Below are 23,209 nucleotides of genomic sequence, written 5' to 3'. Positions count from 1 at the left end.
AATTCACTATTTTTAGCTGGAGATGGGTACTGCCCATCTCATTATGAAATTCTTCCCCTTAATTCTTAAACCACAGTTATAAATTCCAGTAGATTGTCTTGAGATTTGTTTAGAAAATTATATGACAGTCTTTGATCTGAAGGCTTCAGTTTACATTTTACTGCTTCACTGCATGCAGTGATATTATTCCAGATTTATACCAGCCCAAGTGAGAAACAAGTTTTGGAATGGAATGGAGAAAATTTCTAAGTAGAAAAGGTTTTCTTCAGTTAGCAAGTAAAGGCAAACAAAATCCACTGACTGGAAATAAACATTAGTTAAGCCAGGCTTGATGTAGGGCATAGATTTCTAGTGGTGAGAATGGCAGAGCACTAGAAACCAAATTATCAGCATTTGATAATTTAGCATGCTAACATTTATAAATGTTAGCATACTAACATTTTTTATGATGTTCTATTTGTAACTGAAGATTAGATGTGATCCCACAATAGCAGAAGTATTATGGCTTCCCAGGACAACTGTCAAATAAAACTTCAGTGTAGGAATTCTTAGGTGAACAGCTTTGGTTTCTGTTATTCTAGACTAGATTATTGTACTGTTTCCTCTTGAAATCCAGGAATGGCTCATCAATGAGATCGTGTTCAATTTTAAAGGGAAAATATCAAATTATACTTGAACATTATGTAACTATTATTTACGGATGTAAAGCTAATCCTTTAAAACTGCAAAGAGAGAGATTGTTATTCAGGGATTTGAGTCTAGGTGCACTCAATCTGCAGAAAAATACATTGGAAATATGACTCTAACTATTATATAGAAAAGAATAATAATCAAGATTTAGGTCATATCACAGTTTTTTTTTAATACTGTTCAAAAAGTACCTGACTCTACATAAACACCAACTATAACATGTTGTAGACAGTCGAGAAACAGGCAAATGTATTTTTCAATGCTAAAATAAATTACATTTGTACAGGTAGAAAGCAAAATCAAAGCTGATAAAAATGTTAAATTTTATGAAAAATCATTTTCAGTTCACATCAAAATAATAACTTTACATTCTCTATTGTTTTAATAATATAAGCAGCAACAACATAAAAAGGAACAAACGCTCACAGAATGTTTGAAACCAGTATTTCATAAGTTATTAGCAAATTAAAAAAAAAATAATTACAAGCACTTGTAGCCCACACATCTTTTAGAATTGGCACCGTCTCTCTAAAACATCTATATTCTATATAGATTTCTAATTACAAATACCACCAGCAGCTGCCATATAATCCTATTAGTACATATAATATACATAGTATATTTGTTCTCGTTTGGCAGATCAGAATTACTTAATGATTATTGTTTGAGTGTTTGTACTGTCGTTATTCAGATGAGACAAAAAACAGCCATATACACCAATTCATCACCTAGATGAATTTTTTTACTTGCCTTTATCCTTCACTGACCTGTATCTTTTTTTCTTTTCACAATTTAAAACTGTAAGTGACAATTGCAGAGATCTGAACAGAGGGAATAACACTAAACTATAGTGAAAAAAAGAGAATTCATATCATTCAGTCAAAGTCTTTAATATGTGCAGTACACACTCAGATGGGTAGCAGATGAATGATTTTCTTGCTCATGGGAAGCACTGGCTTCCTTTTATGAGATTCATGAAACTGCAGGAGAACAATGGCCTGTTTCTTATTTTTGGGTATATTATCTCACATGCTTGGAAATATTCAGTCAAAGTGCTATTTTTCCCATTGGAATATCTGCTAGAGTAGCAATGATAAAGAAAAATGGCGGGAAGATACTCTCCACCAAGCCTAGAAAGTTACTTCAAGAATGGGCCTAATAAAATGCAAATGTTTTTTGACTTTAGAGAAAGTGGAAGGAACATCCTGTATTCTGTCATTCCCTGATGAGGCAAGTAACTAAAATCTAGACAAGTTTGGCCACTGTCAAACTTATATTTTCTTTACACGGACACAAATCTGAAGTGATTTCATTGAGCTCAATAGGTTGAGGGCCAGTGCCAGTAAAGAGTTCAGCACCTTACAGTGATGCCACGTAATATCTAACTTTTTGTACTATCTAGTACCAGTGTACTTTTTTGTACACTGATGTGGAGGCTAGGATAATGTCCAAATGTTAATGTTAAATGTCTAAAATTATTGAGAGGTCTATGAGAAGAAGGAAGGCAATGCAATAAGGAAAGGGCTGTCTGATATTAGTCTCCTCAAGCCAGTATGAAATGCAATATACAGAAAAATACAAAGCCTCAGACCCATTCCTGCAGATGGCTACAATTTTTGTTTCAAAGATTGGCTGCCTTTGTAAAAGGTGGCTGGACGAAAAGGAAGTGGGTCCCTTTTTTCTATAGTAGTTTTTCAATAGTCTCAGGAAAGAAGTGGGAACCCCAAGTTTTGTTCCTTCATCTGCCCAAGAAGACTCAGGCTCTCCTTTCCCAGAGAATGGTCAGAACTACAGGTGGAAGACAAGGTGATTATGGACACAGAGGTAAGAAGGGCACATCCTCCCTTCCTGTTACTAAAGCACTTTTCAGGAACGTATTTAAATTTTATTGAGCCAATGCAAAGCACAGCAAAAATGGTAACTCCACTTCTTTGGAGATAAAATGCTCATCTGGTCCCTGCTCCCAAGAATTTTTTAAGTATTTTATATTAAATGTTCATACAGTGTACCTTACTATACCCAAAGTGCTGAGTAATCTTCCTCTTTTTATCTCAGACTCTTGACCACTTTTCTATATTGTGAAGTTACCTTAGTGAGATGAACAGAGGGTGAGTCAACATATAGTCATTAGAGAACTTTCTTGCCAGGAGAAAGATTTCCACCACCTCTGGCAATGGCAGGGTTTGAATTTAGACCTCTCTCTTTCTGTATGTGTATTCTAAACCTGTAGCAGCATAACTAGAATCACAGTCTTAAAACAAAGGAAGATTTATTCTCCATTTTGTAGGGAACATGACTCTATCAGCCTATGTTCTGTATGCTCCATGGATTCATTCATGGGATCTATAGGGATTTAAACCCAGGAATCTCTATTTTCTGATCTCTGATGGGTTTTAGCACAAGCTAGATGCAAAGATCTTTAGATGTATCAAGGTCAGGGCCGTTCTGAGCATATGCAAAGACGCAATGTTAGATGTTTAAGTGAGGTGGCAGCTGGGTGGGGGGGTTTATAATTGAGTTTTGAATGTACACATTAAATTCTGCTGAAGTCCTAACTTTATGCACTAAAGTCCTTTTTTGGGTCAGCCCTGGTATGGGTCTCTAATAGAAGAAAAAGTTATGGCCATGTTACTAATCCTGAGCATAGTGCTCTGCTTAAGATCTGGTATTTCCAATATAGTCTCTGTCCCTATCTTCTTTTTCTCTTCTCCCCTAATAATTGATCTATTAAGCAGAACACCAAAGTTGCCCCCTTTCCTCTACAGATTTTACACCTGCAGCTATGAACTCTTTCAGTCTAGTCTTGGTCTCTCTCTAAAGGAAACATCCCCAGATGAGCTCCACTATCATCCAATCTGAATCATGGACTGATCTTCCCATTTACTCTTTTAGGACTTCTTCTTCTCCCAACTTTGATCAAAGAGTTGTCCTTTTGTAAACACAGCAGCTGAATACACATCCAAGCAAGCTTTTTTTTTCTTTTGCTTTTAGAACTTTTAGCAGTTAACTTGTAATTAGCATTTAATTTTTAATTCAGTTTTGTAGCTGGAAATCAACAGGAAAAACCAGCACCTTGTGATCAGCCAAGCTTCCATGAAACATCAGCAAGTGCTTTGTGGACCATGATCTAAGAATCTCTGGTCTACGGTATCTGTATAAGTGTAGGCACCAAATATTGAGATAGAAGTATGAGGAAGCACATCTCCAAAGTAAGTCATGCATTTATTCTGCAGAGCCAATTAAAAATTACAGTTCTTCAGTATTGCTAACACTTCTCCACAACTGGCCTGCTAGAATGGTTGGTTCACTTTATTTTAAAAGTACAGCTTCCAGAGATGTTTATACCTTCATTCTTCAGGGGTTGGCCTCAAGCGCAAGAGACAAATGATTTTTCTGAGGTCCCTATGATCAAGAATGACAACAGTTTCAACTCCTTTAATTCCCTTTCTGGCAGCAGCACTAAACTGGAAGGCAATTTCAAGTCATTCATTTGGTACTTTCACATTCTTTAGTTAGAGTGGAAAGTATTCCTGATAGTAACCTTTACCTTTACAACTGAAAAATTCTAGCTTTCTATCTTAATGTTCTAAAAAGGAGATTAGCGCTAGCATACAAGCAGCATAATGAAGTTATAATGTTTTCCACTCGTAATTTTCTTCTTTCCTGTATCAAACCCACTGGTTTCTTACAGAGGACTTTCCAGTCCTGCAGATCTCCCGCTGCACTCACTCTAAGTCCTCTGAGTTACTGCCACATTCATTACACAATTGTTATCTTTCCCCCTAAATCTTTCCTCCCTCTGATATAATCCAAGTACATCTTGCAAGGTAATATCAGCATGTATCAACCTGTACAGTTACCATATATTCTGCCCTGATTACATACTGCTAAGGCTGACCTATCTTTTATCAAAGGCTGACTGACAATTGCTCGACTGGAGAGGAGAAGTACCATCTTAGTGCGGCCAGTCCTCTGTTACTTGCGTAATTAAAACTTTTGTACTGGCTGATGGATGTACAAAAGATATGTGACTCTTCCCCAGCTGAAAATATGCAAGAAGTGTTTAAAGTCTGGGTAGTGTAACATTAGAGTTTTAGTCTCTTAAAACATGTATTCAGCTGTCACACTGAGGCTTTTGTGTGTGTGTGTGTGTTTATGCACATGTAAGCATGCATAAATATATGATCTTGGCAACATACACAAAAATTGTCAAGAAACTCTGAGCAATAGCCAAGATTATGTAGAACTGCAATTTAGGAGTAGCAAGGATATTTTAATACAGAGTCATGATTTGATAGTTTCTATCTCATGTGCCTTTTTGTTCATTTTATTTTCAACACAAGATTTATAAGTCTATCTGCACAATCCTTATTTCCACTGTTGATTATTTCTTAGTGCAGTGAAGCCCACGATCTTAGCAGAAATACTTGTTTAAGCATCTACCAACATAAGGAATGATTACAGAAATGGGGACCTAGATGGCTAGGGAAAGTTTGGGGTAGAGAAGGATCTAATAGTGATATTGGTCAATAACTTAAAGTATAAGAGAGCTGACAGTAATAGAGTATCTTTAAAATGCACACTGCTTATCTACTCACACTCTATAAAAATAAAAATAATATTACACTGATGGGAAATGTTGTCATATAAATCTTCCATGAACAATCTTCAAGTGGTCAAGACTCTCTAAATGAGAATATTTGTACCATATACTGATTGGACATGACCAATCCTAAAAAGTGGGTTGTAACCTGTGAAAGAAGATGCTTTCTCCTAATGACACGGGCAGCTAACGAATGATGAGACATCCTAGTGCCGTGAACCAGGAGGGCAAAAACAAGCTCCACTCTGGAAGTCATGATGCTGCACAGATCCGAGTCTGTGCTAACCAGCCCTGCAAAGCGGCAGGAATGGCATATACGTAACAAGCACTTACGGTCATGACTTACTGGATCTAACAGCCTTCCGGAGTAGAGCTGACTTGCGACCTGCTAGTTCAGCCTATAGGCATAGCGAGTAAGCGACTGTACCTGGCAAAATAAACACGTCCATACACTGCTACTGGATAACACTACCGTAATTTTTTTTAATGTTGTTGAGCAGCAAACTGGTGTGCAGCACATAACCTAATGGGAAAACTGACTTCCAAAAAGACAGGGAATGCTCTTTGCTAAAGTAAGTGAATAAGCTTTCATCTTTTTGTTTTCTTTTTTTTTTTTTGATTAAATATTTGTTAGATTGCAGATGAAGGAGAAAAAGGGGGCATGATTTTTGATTGTAAGATATTTGTAATCTTTGAAGAAATAAGATGTAGGGGTTTAAAAAAATGAGACATAGCAGCCTCATTTCGAGGCTCCCTTGCATAAGGCTGTCTTCCGTACAAGGCTGTATCAACTCAACTTTGAATGGAAGTGCATCACTCACTGCTTCATACTATCCTTAAATAAAATAAAATAAAACAAACCTGCAAAAATTTGGCACCTGAGGATAGCTATGTTGTGAAGGGGAGAGCCAATACAATGTGCATTTAGGGTCTGACTTATGAGTTCTACATAACTATACCTATCAAAAATTATTTAGCTTCTATTCAAACTTTAAATCTCTTCCCTGCCTGTATTAAAAAAGTGCCATGATGGTATGAAGTGCACTAAACTGCATTATTTTTATATAGGAAAAAATGTCAGTAATCCCCTTGCCTCTTCTAGGAGTTGCTAAGAAACAAAGAAAGACTCTGTTGTTTCAAATTTCATTAGGTCTTCTCTGTTTTAACCTTTACTTTGTATTGCTTTGAAAGTCTTTTTTTTTTTTTTTTGTCACAGTTCATAGCTGCAAGGCATAGCAGCGAAACAAAGTTAAAATTGTTGCTTATTAAAGAGTAGCTAAACCACCTCTAAGCAGATTTTAACACAGTTTTTTTTCCTATGTATGAATTATGATTATGACAATCTTTTCATTGACAGTTAGCATTCATCATAATCCAAACTGCTTTCTTAGAATTCTATCATCCAAAGAAAGGAGAAAATCCTTAGAGTGTTTACCTGTTCCTTACAAGCAAAGATTATGGGAGCCCAAATAAGTTTTTTAACTGGCAATGTTAGCATAAGAACGTCCATAAAAATGTATTAATTTCAGTAGGGAGTGCAGCTATTATATAGCTTGGTAGTGCTGCTAGAAAGAGAATATTCACCTCAATAACTTGCCCTGATTAGGGAATTACAAAACAGTACTCCAGAAAATATTTTTTGCTACTTCGTTATTAGTTGGCAACATGGTGAAATAGTCAGCAAATCTTCCTTGGGTTTTGTTGCTGTGAAGGTGAATCCAATATTAACAAATTGAATATTAGATACTGATAGAAGAGAATTTTCATAAACAAATGTGTAGTTTGAGAAGTCACTTGTAAAGCCCTCCGTATTGCAGTCACTCACTGCAAAGCCTCAGCTTAGTGTTCTCCACGTATAACGTATCACGGACACAATATGCTTCAGCAAAAAGTTTGGTAGTTAGTGAATATACATTACTGTTTTTTGAGATCTTCATAGAAAAAAAAAAAAAAAAAAAAGAAAGAAAGCTTGATAGGTTGGTCCCCAGAGTTGAGTCTGTTAGAAAATGTACATTCAATGTTTGGTCTTCTATTCTTGATAAAAGATCAAGGTTCACTTCTGGGTAAGGAATCAGAGTAAACAAACAAACCACTGTACAGTTGTTTACAATCTATTTTTCCCCCCCGTACATTGTACACAGGGTTCATTGTAATACTAAAGCAAAGCACTTGGTATTTAACTGATTTAACAGACTCCTTATAAGCCCTCAAAAATAGATGCAGTGTTTCTGAAAAGCCCATGTTTTTTTAAGGCCACGAAAATCTGCCAAGAGTCATTTTATCTTAAAACAGCATAATTCTGATGTTTTCCCTCATGAAGTAATTTCACTTCTCACTCTTTTTTTTCTCACAAGATGACCCAATGCCTCTCCATCTATCTGCGTAAACACTGGAGATCTTGAAGGCTTGGCTGTCCCCTCACTACTTGCTCGTAGTCGTTGAGATCCAATGTTGTCTTGAACTACATTCACAGAGAAGAAGAACTTTGAGTATAATCTCTGATGAGGAGTGTGTCATACTTTGGGGAGGACGGGATACAGAGAGCTGATTCAGAAACTGGAGAGCTGGGAGATGCACTTCCAGAGTCGATGGAGTCTCTAAAGGGAGAAGGAGGAGTTAAAGCTACCAGCTCCTCAAGGTCTTGCTTTGTCGTGGGGGTCTCTGAAGTGCCTTCTTTGACACTGTCACTTGAAGGTTTCCTCGCCGACTGCGAAGCGCCATTGACTTCAATGGCAGGAAGTGGTTGGATCTCTGCAAACGTGGTCATCGTTGTAGGGAGCTGGATTTCCCTTGGAATCAGGTATGAAGAGCAGAGAGGAGCGGCCACCATTGTCCCTGGAGTGGTTGTTGAAAGCATCATAGAGTTCAGTTCACTGATATTGGCTGTAAAGCGAGTAACCACACTACTGATCTGCTCCATGAGAGATCCTTGAGAGGAGCTACTTCGCTGGGCGTGCTCTGTCTGAAAGGTAGGGACATCATCTTCTGTTCGGCTAACGGAGGCAGTTCGGTGACTCACCGTGCTGATAGGTGAGGGAGTCTGCGGTCGATACTGAGCTGGATACTGCTCTTCTGCTTCTGAAACGTCATAAAGTGTTTTGGCACTGGTCTCAGGAAATGTAGCACTGCTACTGTGTCGGCTACTATCTGTGCTTTTAGAAAAAGGCTTGATCACTGCAGTTTGATTAGGATTCTCTTTTTTGTTGATGTGGACTGACAGTCGCTGCCAAAGGTGTGCTCCTCTGCTGCTCTTCTCATTCTGGGCCCAGGAAACTGATTTCCCATTAGAGCTGTAAACAGAAATGAGATAAGATGGTAAGTTGCATCAAAGTCAGAACTATAATCACAGCACCTATACCATAGGTATCTGAAGTCCCAGTGCTTGTACTTATATATGTCTATCTACAGCTCTACCTTTCTCTGCAGCTATATCTATATCATCTATATCTACATCTGTCTACATATACCTGCACCTATGCCTATACCTATCCATATCAATATCATCTATATCTACATGTTCCAAGAAAACAAAGCAGACTCCTGTCTAGTTTGATGAAGTGGAAGGTACAGTGAGGCAAGTAGTTCAAACGGTGCCTGTCTTCACAGTATCACGTTGACCTACAAGCCGTGATGACCAAAATCTGGCCTGGATATTTGAAACATTTCAGATTGTTGGCCAACAATGTAGCTGTTGACCTAACAGTCCTAAGGACAGTATCTGTCTAGGTGATCTGACAAGAAGCTGAAAGAAGTGCTGCCCTTGTGCCTTAAAAAAATTCACTGCAAATCAAATGCAATAAGGAAACACCACTCTGAATCCTCACACTCATGATATAGACATCTGTGTAATGATAAGGTGGCCATTTCCTCTGGCAATTCAGCTCCACAAAGGACATTTTGTCCTATGATGGATGTGTGTGTTCTTTTCAAGTGCAGCTAAGTCATAAAACTGGTGGCACTCCCAGGCAAACAGAGCCTATTTCCACTTTAGCCTGAGATCAAGCTTTTGATGAAGGCAAGAATGGTGAGCTGATCGCATAGGCCACTTGTAGACCAAATTGTGACCCGCTCTGTGCTGGTTCATGGGCACTGATGACCCCTCTGTTGCTGCTCTGCCCTCTTGGGGCATAGGCAGTACCTGTCTTGGGTGAGGGAACAACTTTGGTGGTCTCTCTCCTGATGGATCAGCATCAGGAAAGGAGGCTGTGGGACTGAGAGGTGTGTAGAGGAGGGATGAAAAGGTAAATGAGTGAAGAGAGTGGATGAGAGTCCTGGACTGACTGGTTTGCAGGGCACTACTATGAAGGCTAGCCATGGGAGCATTTGATGGTAGGGACCTGGGGTGTAGGGTCCTGGCCATGAGTTTCGGGGTATGGTGGAAGGATTGAAGACTGGGAGATGGAGAAACGTATTGTGTTATGCCTGGGAATGCATCTGTTTACAGCATAGTACTTGGAAGTACTGGAACAGTGCTCAGAATGGGGCTATACTACTTGCGGCTGGGAGGGGACATTTGTAATGGCTGACCTCTTCTCAGCTGAGGTACTTAGTAAGTTAGTCACCACTAGCTTAAAGGTTTTTTAATTGCAGGTCAACTCAGAAAATAACACTGTCTTCCTAGTAGGGAGGAAATGATGGACAAGCTATGCAAATTGCTCATTGTGACCTGCATTTGGAGAGAGCAGTAAATATTTTGCTCCACTCTCCTCCAAAACGAGTCCTCTCAGAGTCATAGCTCTCCAGCTCCCATCACTTGCTCTTTAGCAAAGTTGTTTATTTTTCTCCTCTTAACTGCTTAAGAAAAAGTTTCATAGAGCAAAGCTGAGAGCAGAGCTTATAAACACACAGTATGCATTCACTCCTTTCCTTTCTTTTTCTATCTTCCTTTTTTACGCTGATGTATGCTTATACATGTATTTGTGTATATAGTTCTTGGGATTAAGAAAGACCATTAGCAATATTTCTCAGATGAAACAAACAATGACTCTGAAATGATGTCAACAGTAATAACATATGAACAGGCATGATTTATATATACAATACAACAGAATTTTAAACAAAAACATTTGCTACAGCCATTTAGGTTTTTCAAAAGACAAGTAAAATGGACATCCTGGCAAAGCATCATAAATTTGTTGTTCGTTTCTTTGCTTTTTAAGCCTGAAATAATTATACTCACAGGTTAGCCTGCAGAGTACAGTTTGCAGGAGACATAGTTTACTAAACACAGATGACTTTATATTAATCTCAATGTGAAGGCTTGCTGCACACTATCAGTTTAATAGGTCTTCCAGTCATCCAGAAAAAAGTTGTCTGCTGAGTGTGAACAAAATTTCTTCTCGTGGGTTCACATCCACAGTCACATTACATGGAATTACAATGGATCGTGTAACACAGCATGCACCAACAGCTTTCCTCCTCAAAAGCAGTGTGACAGAGTCCAGCAGACAAACACAACGTAAGCCATCATGTATTTTAAGAAGGGCCTGACTGGGAGATGATCTGTGAGTGTATAAGGGTTTACTACTGCTGTGATCCACATGTTGTTCTCTGGATCCTGGAAGTAACCTTGCATTAACTACCTCTGCGCAAATGGGAAGATCCAGAGTTTACTCCCAAAACACCAGGCAGAACAGCTGAGGGAAAATGCCTTGTAACTTGCTAATTATTAAGAGTGATCTCTTCCATTTACTGTATCTCAGTGAGAGCTGAGGGTTTAACAGAGCAAGCCAGCAAAGCAAAATCTAACCTGTAGCACAAATCACTTTTGTGAGTCTGTGCGTCTCCATGCCCCTGCTCTGTCTATGTGAGGATGTGGTTCTGAGCTGAGCCGGAGCTGTGACTAGCTGCCTCTTTTGGAGGAAAACCAGCGCCTCTGAGGACATTGTTGTCCTCTCACTGAAAGGGATATTCGGTGGGTGCCAAGAGCTGTTTGGGAGGCATGGCTCCTTGGTCATGCTGAGTCCTGAATTCAGTGCTAGCAGCAGGAGAAAATGTAGATTCTGTAGGAGGCAAGATGTTGCCTCTAGTTGTGGTATGAGGATGGAGATGAGACCTCCTCCCTGCTCCTACTGAGCAGGAGTGGTGAACTTGCACTCTTAACCTTGATCTGGGAGTAGAAGGGGGCTTAGTTCCAGTTCCTGGGTGTCCTAGCGGTGGGATCTCTTTACTCCCGCTGAGTTCAGAACTCAGAGGGATCTGTGACCCAGGCAAGGTAAATGCCAGCTGTTGATGATTGCCGTGGGAGACCTGCCAATTCAAATAGAAATGCTTTCCTAAATAAAGTGGTGTTTTGTTTATGCCACTTACTGCGAGAGGTGTGTTCTAGCACACCTCCTCACTTCAGGGATTGGCTCAGTCGGGGAGTACAAACTCTACCGCTTTAAGAGCGTGCTCCAAAGGCACTTAGACATTTTCAGCTTACTGAAGGTCAGACTGTGAGAGGTTTTAAAGGGAATAAGTCTCTCCCTGCCTGGTCACTGTTCAGGAAGCCGCTGCTGCTGCATTATAAGGTTACTAAGGAGGGAATGTGATATGAGAACAAGGAGCCTGGGGAAAGGAAAAGGATGAAATATGGGATGAGTCCAACACTACGCAAGGGCAGCTGACAGCTAAATCTTCAGTGGAGTAGCTGTTACCAATCCTTTGAACCCCATTTTGGTTTTAGGTCACTCTCGGTTGAAGTAATTGTTCGCTGCCTTTGCTCTGCGCCTGAATATAATCAAGCCATACCTGTGGTTATAAAGGAGATCCACGGGCCCTTAAGGAGACCTCGTGGCTGTTTGAAGTACATTTTGGACAAAAGTCTGCATGTTTTGACCATTAGTCATTGTAAATTTATTGTTATAACAAACAGAATAGGAAGCAAGTAGCAACAAATCAATAGAAAATGAACTCAAAAGTAAAAACTCTAGTAGGTTATCTGGCAATAATTAGAACTGTTACTTCAGAAATATATTGTCCACTTCATCATATTGCACCTATTTACTATGTTACTAACAAATGTAAAAATAGCACTGGGATGAGGTGTGCAATCATTTAGCATCTTTAGCAAAGGAGCATTATTAGTTTTCATATATTGTTATGAATCTGGGTTAGGAGTACATACCAGGGATAGCATTTTAAGATTCTTCTCTAAATGCCTATTGCTAATCTGTCAAGTTAACCAAAAACCACCACTGCTTGTACAGCTTAAAAAGAAATAAATAGAGATACATCAAAGACATGGATTAGGATGGCTATTAATTGAGTATCACAAAAAATGGTTTATATTTATTATGTCCAGCTCTGCCATGTCCCTTTGAGAGATGGGAAACTTTAGGTCAGTGATATATCAGAGATTTTTTTACAAACAGATTTGGTTCCCTCAGATGAGAACAGCAAAATTACAGTTACAAGCTCCCAAAGAAACTCCACCGCTAAGCGTGGCTGAATATAGGTTAAATATTTCTACCTTGCTCTGCCCTTTTGGCTGGCACTTTGCAGCAAGTGAACCAGAGCAGGGTACAGGTCGTATCTGGAGATGAGCAAACTCAGAGCAGTGACCTTATTTCCAAACCAAAACGTTAGCAAGATACTTTTTTGCTAAAGTAAAATCTTTAATATGACATGTGTTTTCATTTCTTTCACTATAGGTTAATTAGGTTCAGTTTTATGTACAAAAGGGATTTCCTAAGAACCAGTCATACTATTTCTCTGGTCTCTTTACTAACAGCTGCTTTGTTTTTTTATAGCTAGGCCTTTTCCCAGCCTGCTAGACTTAACATGAGATAATATGTACAAGAAATGAAAGTGGTGTAAATGAGAGCTTTTGAAGACTCTTATATTTCCAGTCCTTCCTCTATAATTGTCCACGTGCTGACAGAATAACAATTTGTACGTGTTCCTCATTTTCTTCCCTTATTTAATCTCTTGAGAGTCACTTATGTTTTGCCTCTAAGGCTTTGTTTCACATTCATAATGGATATTAATTGCTTTTTATCCAGTTAGGTGGTAAGGAAAATGTTCCCCCCATCCTCTTACACATTCTTTTTTATTGTCTAGAATAGATGACTATGTCCTTGGCTGATGTAGCAGAGGTTTTGTTTCAGAGTTTCTTGCTCTGGGGTATGATCATCTATGAGATGATTGTACATAGCTCTGTTACCAAGGTTTCTTCAGCCAGCTGCCATTAAAGCAGTGGTGCTTTGTGAGGTCCTTCAAAATACAGGAGAAATAAAAAACAGGGAGAGGGACTGACAGTCACAGTAGTTGAAAATTCTCTTTTTATAGCACGTATGTTATTCTCGTGGATTAGATGACGCTGCTGAAACGAATCCTGACGAAGAATGCTTAACAGTAGCAGACAGGCTGGTATGCGTGACTAGTGTTGGGACAGTTATCAAAAGCACTGTTGGAGGTAATGTAATTTGAAGATAAGTCACTTAATTTCTTGTTAACATCTTTCATTTAAAATATTAAAATCTGTTTAAAATTATGACATTTAATATTGTCTGATGAGAAAATGCTGAATGCATAGTAACATATCTAGTATTATTCGCTGGTGGAAACTAGAATATGAGGAGGATGAATACAGTTTTAAATGAAGAATTTGAGGGAAATTTTGTTCTCTATCCTTAAAATTCAAAGTTGCTACCAACATCAGTATCTGATTCTAGATTTGAATTGGTACAGCTGAAAACACGCTGGACAATATATTGATGAAGACCTATATGATCTATATGCAAGTAATGATGATATGAACATAATAAAGAATGAATTTATATCCTTTTATTTATCAGTCTATGATTGGATGTTAACATTTCAGATTTGATTGAGCTAAATTAGGTAGAAAAGTTTTACTTAGATATTTCAACGTCTGAAGAACAGTGTTTTATGAAGCAATATCTTGGTTTTTAGGAAGCTGATGTAGTTAAGTTCGTGCTTCAACACTGTGCAGACCAAACCCGTTTATTAAGAGACTTCTCTCTTTAAGGGAGAATGCCTTTCTTCTTTTCCAATGAGAAACATCTGGATATGGTAAGCAGGATGAACTTCTGTACTCAGTCCATACAACCTTCTGCCAAGGAGATTTCTTGTTATTCAAATTAATGATAAGAAACCTTTGTCCTTTCAGAGTCCTCTGCTGAAACATTATTAAGGACTCGATGATATAATTAGTCTACCTGAAAAGGATTTGAGTACTGTCTGTAGATTTAATTAAAAATTGACTCTTCATAAGGAAGGTCAGTGTATGCCTGTGTTGTGTGCAAGCACGGGCGCACATGTATTTTGTTTCTCTAGTCTTGCAATTTGAGTCAATCTCAGATCAATAAAAATTTTACTTGTAATGACCCAAGCTCCTGATCACTGGGAAAATGTAAATACATTGCAACGTGCTAAAGGCACGGGAATGAAATAAGAAGTCGAAGCAGAGAACTCTAGCACATCAGCGCACAGTTTCTCCCATGTCTGTGGGACAGCCTGGATGACTGGCTAAACTTGATACAGAACTTTGCAGTAGCTACACTGGGCCAGTTCCGCTGTCGTAATGCTTTGTTGATGTTGTTGCAGTTGCTGTCATTCTAAATAGCTTATAAGGAAACCTTTATCTGCCTATGTAATTGTCTCCCTGAGTGAAAGCAAATTCTGCCACACATAAATAGTCCATTAGCGATATATCTTTCAAGCTGTACAACTTAAATTACTCCTATAGTGCTTGTTCTGCAGAGATAAATAACAACTAAATGCAAAAGGGGAATGATACAGGGTAAATACTCATTTTGTCCTGTCCTGGGTTCTACAAGTAAACAACAGCTTTTGCAATTCCATTGCAAACAAAAAGAGTTGCTTTCTGTCAGCAGCAGCAAGGACATTACTTATTTTACTCCTAGAACTATAACCTCTCTTTACCTCCCTTCCTTATGCTGCCAGTTACCATATACTGTAAATATATACATATGAATACATGTGTGTGTGTGTGTGTGTGCATTGAACCACAGCAGTAAAAAATAATTGCAGGCATTTTCATAACGGGACCTAGGATTCTCAGATCTCATGAGTTTTGCTAGTAAGTGGACATCTGAGCGTGTTAAGAGCTCTGAAAATCTCAGCTGCCAATTGTAAGAATGACTTTCATCTGTAAGGATGAAAGAAGCTACAAACTGACAAAGAGCTGGGAGACAGAAATTTTGCCAATGACCTCCCAGCGTAGCCACCAGCAACGCTAATCCTGGCAGCTGTTTCAGCAGCATGCCTGTTCAGAATGGGAAATGAAGTGCCTGGTATCTATCTGAATGAAGCATTTCTAGGAGGCCTATTATCCTGACCCAAAATGCAAAAATGATTTGAATGCCAGATGTAACTTCTTTCCCTTCTCACTGTGACCTCATTGTTATTGTTAATTAAGGCAGCTAGCTCTGTGTTTCGCTTTTCATCTGAAAAATGTCACTTCAAGCGGCTCAGAGCACATTGCTGCTATGCTGGAGCATCATATTCAGGGGATGGAGGGAGAAGAATGCTACCTTTGGATCTGGCAGTGCTGCTTCCTGGTACACATATTTTAAAGATGCTTTCAACACTGCTCGTTTGACATGTTTCTTCACTGGTTTCAGCGGACTCTATGAAAATTTGCTAAAGGTATCAAGCTGAAATCTATTGACCATCAGTAAAAACGGGAAACATTCACTTCCCCTGACTCTGACATCAGGAGCACAGATAGTGCAAAAGAAAAAAAAAGAAAAAAAGAAAAAAAGAAAAGGAAATATTTCACTATCCTAGATTATCTCCAGAGTCAAGTGTTGATTTGAACTCTATCCTCTGCAAAGCACATAGGATGGGAGGAATTTCAGGCATTTGGCATGCCTGAGAAATAACTATGGAGACAAGAAATGACTCCAGAGGCATTTATGCACATGAGATTTATCAACAGAAAAAATAAGTCTTGTAAATTATTAATTAGTTTCTTATTTGTTGCATTTAATTAATCTAATGAAATAATGAATCATATTAATCACTTCATGATGTTTTCGATTCTATAATTAATTTTATCTGATATATGTTCACAGATGACACAGAATATAGTGACTTCTCTTAATCAGAAATTACCTTTCAAAGCATCACACAATGTACCCATTACTACCATTTTAGAATACTTTTCATCTTGAAAAACCTCAAGCCATTTGCATGACACATACACATTGCTAGTTAGGCTCTGATGTGAGAAATATCTACGCTGGGGTTGGAACATAAAAAATAATATTGCACAAGGGATTTGAGAACATGAGCTGAACAACACCGTCCAGCTGAAATTGCACAGAATTTTTTAGACTACAATGCTGTAAGTAGGATTTGTTCAGTATCAGGGGACCTCTTAATTTCCATTAGAGTGAAAATGAGAAAAGATGATGAGATCTTTCCACTATTCACAAACGGCCATACACCTGCATCTGTCTTTTCTCCGTCTACACTTCCTCACAGTGACGTCTAGCACTGGCTTGATACATACTGAGATGGAAGAATGACACCTACTTTGCTTTCGGCAACATCTACACTCTCTTTGAGGGGCTCCCAGGCTATTTAGTGGCAATTCTACTTAGTTTATGGACTTTGACAAGACCACTGGTCAGGACACTACGGCTGGAGACAACAAAACACAGCCACCAAGTGCAATGCCACTCTCTGTTAAGCAGCGGGTATTCTTAACTGTTTGAGTAGGTCTTGCGGCTGACAGTCTGGTTGTGGAACTATTACACTGACACAGTTTCCAGTCTTTTTGACTGTTAAGGCATCCTCTTTAACGGGGATCTCTTTCTCATCTCTACTTGACTCAGATCGATTACACTCTGGAATGCAAACAGATTCTTCACTGTGAAGATATAAAATATAAAAAAGAAGTTTTTCAAATATATATATAGGGATGGGCAAAACCATGAGAGGATACAGAGTCAAACAGTGTACAATGAAATATAGTTGTCTGACATTTACATGTACTTCTCTCTTCTTCAAAACTCTTTTATATAGTGACTCAAAATAGGTTTTAAAGGACGAATAAATATCACTGAAGGCAATGCAATGTAAAAAAGGAAAAAGAAATCCGAACAACACACAACGAAGAAGCAGAATCCAGCCTGATAAAAAAATGGTAGACATCACTGATACTTTTTGAACAACACTCAGCAATGAATGTCCCTGATGCTGTTTAAATAGCAAGAGTCTCCCAGGTGTGAGCTATGCAGTGTTACAGCTGCTAGCCTTACATACGAAAGAATGTTGTACCCAACGGGTACATAATGCTGTGAAAGTGTTTCATTGAGCACCCTCCTGCAATGATAAAATCCACCTGTGATATAACACCGGGGAGAAGTAAAGGTACACACTGTGCGCTAAGGTTACATTTATAAATACCTTATAGGGGTCAATAATGATTGAGTAAATCTTTTAATAGACAGTAAACCAAATATTTATGGCTTATAATAGAATCTGGTACCTTCGTATTTAGATTACCTTTTCCTAAAAGATTTACAACCTACTGTGATATATAGAGCTTATTAATTGATGGTCATGTCTGGAGAAATGGATTTTCTGTCCTACGAGGGAGTCTAATATTAAGACATTTATCTGGACCCAAAATGAGATAAATAGTTGAAATCTCCAAATACTTCACAGAATTAAATAGCTTGAAATATTTCAATATAAAAACATTTAAATAGCCATATTAAATTAGTTCATTGCAGTAACGCTGAATAAAATATAGATTATAATTTACATTAAAATGTAATACTGATGTGTAATATATTAATGACACCCCCAAATTAAACAAAAACATCTAAATTAGATGAAATGGAGAAAGTCATGGAAAAAATGTTCTCACCTCTATTTAAAATCAATTTGAAACTTGTCCTTAAACCCACTGCAGAGCACAGCACTTTCCCACAAGATATTTTACTTAAGATTTACTTAAGAATCAATAGTTTCATGCTGGAAATATTTCCATCAATTTGTTTTTCTTGGCTCTTTTAAAAGCTCTTCTGATTAAATATTTTATACGCTATTTATTAATATAGCCTCTAATATGTAGTAGGACCATCACTCCGAAGGAATTCCAGAGTTGCTTTCTAGCTGCTTGAATGCTGTGTCTCTTCACCAGCTTTATCAGTTTAATAAGTCAGGTTTAAAGTTTCTCCAACCCAAAGCCCCACATTACAACAACATCACACAGGACACGTGGTTCTGATCACTCAAATGAACATGATGCAGGTTTTTTTGCAGTCAGATGGAACACAGAAATCAGCAGCGGCCAAGTATTTTCTTTTTTCTTTCTTTCTTTCTTTTTTTTTTTTCCTAGACATACTGTATGGGATGCACAGGTATTACAGAGAGAGGATCTGGGCTGGCATTGTCCCAGGGCTGTTCCTCTTGTTTACAGACATACCACACTGCCCTAAGGCCACTTGCTGTTTGCTTACCTGGTCATTGTAGCTCTCCCACCATTCCCCATACTCCCTTTTGGGGTGAAACACTCTATTTCCGACTTGTGCTGGGCCAGTCTCCTGCCTTTGTACCTAATAAATCACGACAACAACAGGAGCAAACAGAAAGAAGTGATTGCGTGCTCAGCCTCGTGTGACAGCCGCTGTGCGAAGGGCCATGCACGTGAGTCTTACTATGGCAGTGGTGGGATACGGTGCAAAGCTGCCTTGGGAGTGGTGGAGTAGCTGCATAAAACCCCAGACCTCTGTTTAAGCAAATAGGGCTACAGGAGAAGTGCTCACCAGTTTTGTATATACAGTAGGAGCTAAATAACTCCACAGGGTAACTAACCAAGCAACCTTTTCTCTTTAATGCTTTTTGGAGGTAGACCAAGATGTGTAGGCCAAATAGATTAAGGGCAGCAATAGATTAAGAAGCAATGAAAAATGTCCTGATGGGTAACAGGTCACATTTTAATTTTTCTCTCTGATCCTCCACCTCTGTCACATTTGGTTTGTTCTCTGTGTTTGTAAAAGCAAGAAGCAACCTAGCTGATTGTTTGGATACCCTTTGACTGAGCTACTGTAGGCATAGCAGATGTCCACATCCAAACTTACTATCTATGCTTCTTAAGAGTCAGTGAAGGGAAAGAGAGACTTCTCAGGCACAGTTCACGGCACATATCCTGAATATATTTCTTTCTCTCCATAAAGGAGGCTAGATGACTTGCTGAGGTGTAGACATGAAAATCAACTGAAATCAGCCCCAATCCTAGGGCTCACTTCAGTACTGTGAATATTTAAAATGAACACCGATACCTTGGAGTTGGATGACAAATTCACTTGGATAAACAGTTTAATACCTGTTGATCTAATTAATCCCTGGGTAGGAAACCAGCGTAAGACCTGGTCAACATTTACCTTCTGAGCACTTACTTGAGATGGGAGCATTGTCAAGGTCTTATGCTGACTTTCTTCCCAGTGATGAATTTCATCTTAACAGTATAAATTTCTGTGCTAGGCATTGAAATATTTTAATGATTGAATAAAATTTGGACAAAATGCTCACAATCAACCTCTTCTTTTTAAATAGTTGCTTGTCGCATTCCGTTCCCAGATGCTAGTCTTCATCATTATTTAATAAAACTCTATAGGGGGAGCCTGTTTATTTTAACATTGTTGACATAATAGAATAAATGGCTTATTTAGTGCTTGTCTCTTCGCCTGATCTAGTTAATAAAGGTAACTTGAAGTTAGCAACCCTCTAAAAAGGAAAGAGCCTGAGTAGAAAAGCAGCAAGGCTAAACTAGTGATGCAGCTGGAGCAGATCCTCAGAGGCGATGTGTCTTACAGTAAAAAACTTAGGAAGAAACTTAGTGCTAGTGCTGAGAGTGAACTGGAGAGTGTAAAATGATATGTGCTCAGTGCAGAAAAGTTCTTTCTTTTGTAAATTATAACCTTACTCAAAGGGAGGAACAACAGGAGCTTTGCCGAAAGGCTATAAAGTCTTTTAAAGCAATCCAGATTGTGGTGTATGCAGTGCTCCCAAGAGGCATGAAGCTCAAGCAGGATACATACATATTAAATGGAAGTCGTTTCCTAGGGTAGAGAAGAAAGTAAAGGGGCTTAGAGAATAAATAAATTCACTGAAAATACAAAGAAAGTCAAACCGGGTCATACAAATTCAGCTGGGGTAGCAAGAAAGAGCAAAGAGAAAAGGCTATGTGGAAATGTCACTAGAAGGAAAAGGAAATAAAGTTGGAGTGAAGGCATTAGACATCAAAGAAGGCCAAGTTTAGAAAGAGCAGGAGGAAAACTCAGTTACCCTTAATCCTGGTAACCAAAGCAGGTACTCTGTACCCAACAGTAGAGAAGAAGAAAAGACCAAGACCAGTTGAGGGAATTTGGAGACCCTAAATACTCACAATAAACTGAAAAATAAAAAGTAGTCAGTAGGAGGAGAGCAGAGGTAAATAACCTTAGTGACTCCTTCTTGAAGAATGACTGGTTAGGGTGCTTGAGACCCAGGTATAAAGAAAACCTCCAAATCTCCTATTCCCTAGCCTTTCACCTAAATGCCACTGCCATAAAAATCATCAGAACGGATCTCACAAAGATTGCAAGGAAACTCTCAGTTATTGCCATCCACTCAAGAGCAAATTACACCATCAGAAGAATGTTGTCAGAGATTCCTTCAAAGCCTTGAACCGTAACACCTGTTCCATGCTGTTCATTTAGTGCTAAATATCCAGCTATGAAAACAGTGACCAGAGCATGCTCTAATCCACCATGTTAATGAGTAAAATACATCTAACCTGTGCAAAGAAGTTGTGAATTTCTTTGGGTGATCTTTCTGGAGAGGGACATCAGAGGCATAACAAAAGGTTTTCAGCGTTCAGAGAAGATAAGGACATGAATTTGCCTCAGAAAATCTTGCTTTAGAAAAATGTCAAGGTAGTTTTTCTCTCTCCTGGTTGTCGAAAACAAAGGATTTCTTTGAATGATTTACTATGAGGAAAAAAAGAAAAAAAAACTCAAACTTTTTTATAGTTGTCATAACAAATGCTAATGCAAAAATGATTTTGCATTTCAGCTGGTGTGTGGAGCAGGCATAAAACACTGCAGTGCAATCAGTATTTGCAAGTAGATTTATTTTCTGACAGTCCATACCAGGACCACATATTGGTTAGAAAAGATAGGGAGAAAACCCAATATTTTTGCAGTAGGGCAGCTCAAGAACCAAGTACTACCAAATTTAAATGGTTTAAATGGTTTTAGGTCATTTTGAGGGGTTTTTGGGAGACTTTGGGCATACAGTTGTGGATTGTTCAGGATATTTTTTTTGCATGGGTGTGAGTTGCCTTAAGAACAAGTTTTTAATGATACATGCTAACAGGTTCTATAAGCATCAGTCAAAGTATTTGATACTTTTTAAAATGTGATCTGGGGCAGGAAACAGCAGTGTGACCATTCAGATTTATAGTATTGGACCTTATCCTTGCTTTCTCTGCCTTATAACAAAACTCCTCTTGTGGACTGAAATTAATTGATGTTATAGAAAAGAAAAGGGGAACATGGGCATCGGTGTCCTGCATGAGACTAATAGCTGTCCAGTGACAATGCTTTAGAAATTAGCTTTTGAATTCTTGATTTGTAGATCCCTACATTTTTTTTCCAGTGGAGGCGCAGGCCTCTGTACAGATAAGAGCTAATAGTCTTAGATATATCTTATTCTTACATTATCTCCAGACTTTAGGTCCAGGTGGTGGTATCCTGGTGTTTCTGACTTGATATCAGGGTGAGACCCAAGTGTGCCCATGGCCTCTCCTGCTCCTGGTTGCCCCTGGTTTCCATGCAGAGGATCTTGGATGCCTTGACCAGAGCCAGAATGTAGCACACTGTAACACATCCCCCGTCTGAGGCTGTTGGTGGGCCAGACCTGGAAGATGTACTCTAGCCTAAATTTCTGAACAGTCTTGCCGAAGACTTCACTTAGAAAAGGTTTGTGGGTAGAACGTAGGTGTTAGCATACAGATTCTGTTAAAAGGCCCACACAACACTGACTTAGAAAAACTACCCAAAAGATAGGTTTGCAATGGCAAAAATTGGGAAAATCTGTCCTCATAAAAATTTCCCATTAATTAGAAAGTGGGTTTTGTACTTAGACATAAGACTTTCTCTTTCTCTCCCTTCCTTTTTTTTTTAACTAAAAAAAAAACCTCAAGATGTCTTTATTCCTCTAATCCATTCGTGAATTACTTCAGATCTTTGAGGTCATTGATTCATGCGGCAGTGAGTTCCTCAGGTTAATGGTGAATTGTGTGCAAAAAAATCATATCACAAAACAAATCAAAACAAAAATCCCACTCAGGTCTTTTCTTTTATCCATTTTTCATCAACATCCTCTGCATGTATTCAAATTTCCCTTGCTTTTGTTTGTGGGGAAAGGATGATTAGCTGATATAGGCTCTGTCATATCTTATCTCATGCATCTCCTAGTAAAAAAAAAAAAAAAAAAGAACAATCTACATCTCTGCTCAGCTTGGAGTGTTTCCAGAATCCCAGATTAATCTCATCACTAGTCTCTGGAGTTCCTTGGCTGAGTGAAGGATTTAATCCATTGTTGATGCAATGCAAAGGAAAGCAAATTTACTGTGTGGAAGACAGAGAACTATTATCATCCATATTTCAAATACAATGTTACGCTGCTGTGCAGAAATTCTGTTATTTATTGAACAGCAAAGGTGCAGTTGGCACTGTTCAGACACAGGGGAAAAGAGTAGCTCTGACCAACATCTTTTTCTAGCTCAAGGCAAGAATAACAACATCCTCATGACATCATTGTACCTTGCAAGGATGGAAGAGATGGTGTTTCCATATTGAACAGTTAAGATAAGAGAAGATTTAGAGACTAATCTGGCTGGAGGGCAAGAGCTAATTCTGCCCCGGGGACTTAAGTTCAGCATTG

The 23,209-nt window shown here is 38.6% G+C and overlaps 1 protein-coding gene across 6 annotated transcripts in view; it reads right to left on the bottom strand.

Annotated features, from left to right (window-relative positions):
- Positions 1–838: 838 nt before the first annotated feature.
- Positions 839–23,209, bottom strand: part of GRM5 (glutamate metabotropic receptor 5) — a 299,978-nt gene continuing 277,607 nt past the window's right edge. For 4 of the 6 annotated variants that reach the window (XM_009689083.2, XM_009689084.2, XM_068930536.1 and 1 more), the window contains 3 exons: positions 18,739–18,834; positions 16,977–17,138; positions 839–8,583 (listed from right to left, as the gene is read on the bottom strand). In XM_009689083.2, the coding sequence (XP_009687378.1) occupies positions 7,761–8,583; positions 16,977–17,138; positions 18,739–18,834 (1,081 nt within the window). In that variant the 3' untranslated portion in view covers positions 839–7,760. The remainder of the gene's footprint in view (positions 8,584–16,976; positions 17,139–18,738; positions 18,835–23,209) is intronic. The other 2 variants (XM_009689087.2, XM_009689088.2) reach the window with 2 other exon arrangements.

The sequence above is a fragment of the Struthio camelus genome, chromosome 1, assembly GCF_040807025.1.
Source record: "Struthio camelus isolate bStrCam1 chromosome 1, bStrCam1.hap1, whole genome shotgun sequence".
Classification (NCBI taxonomy): Eukaryota; Metazoa; Chordata; class Aves; order Struthioniformes; family Struthionidae; genus Struthio; species Struthio camelus.
This window is presented reverse-complemented; position numbering and strand designations above follow the sequence as displayed.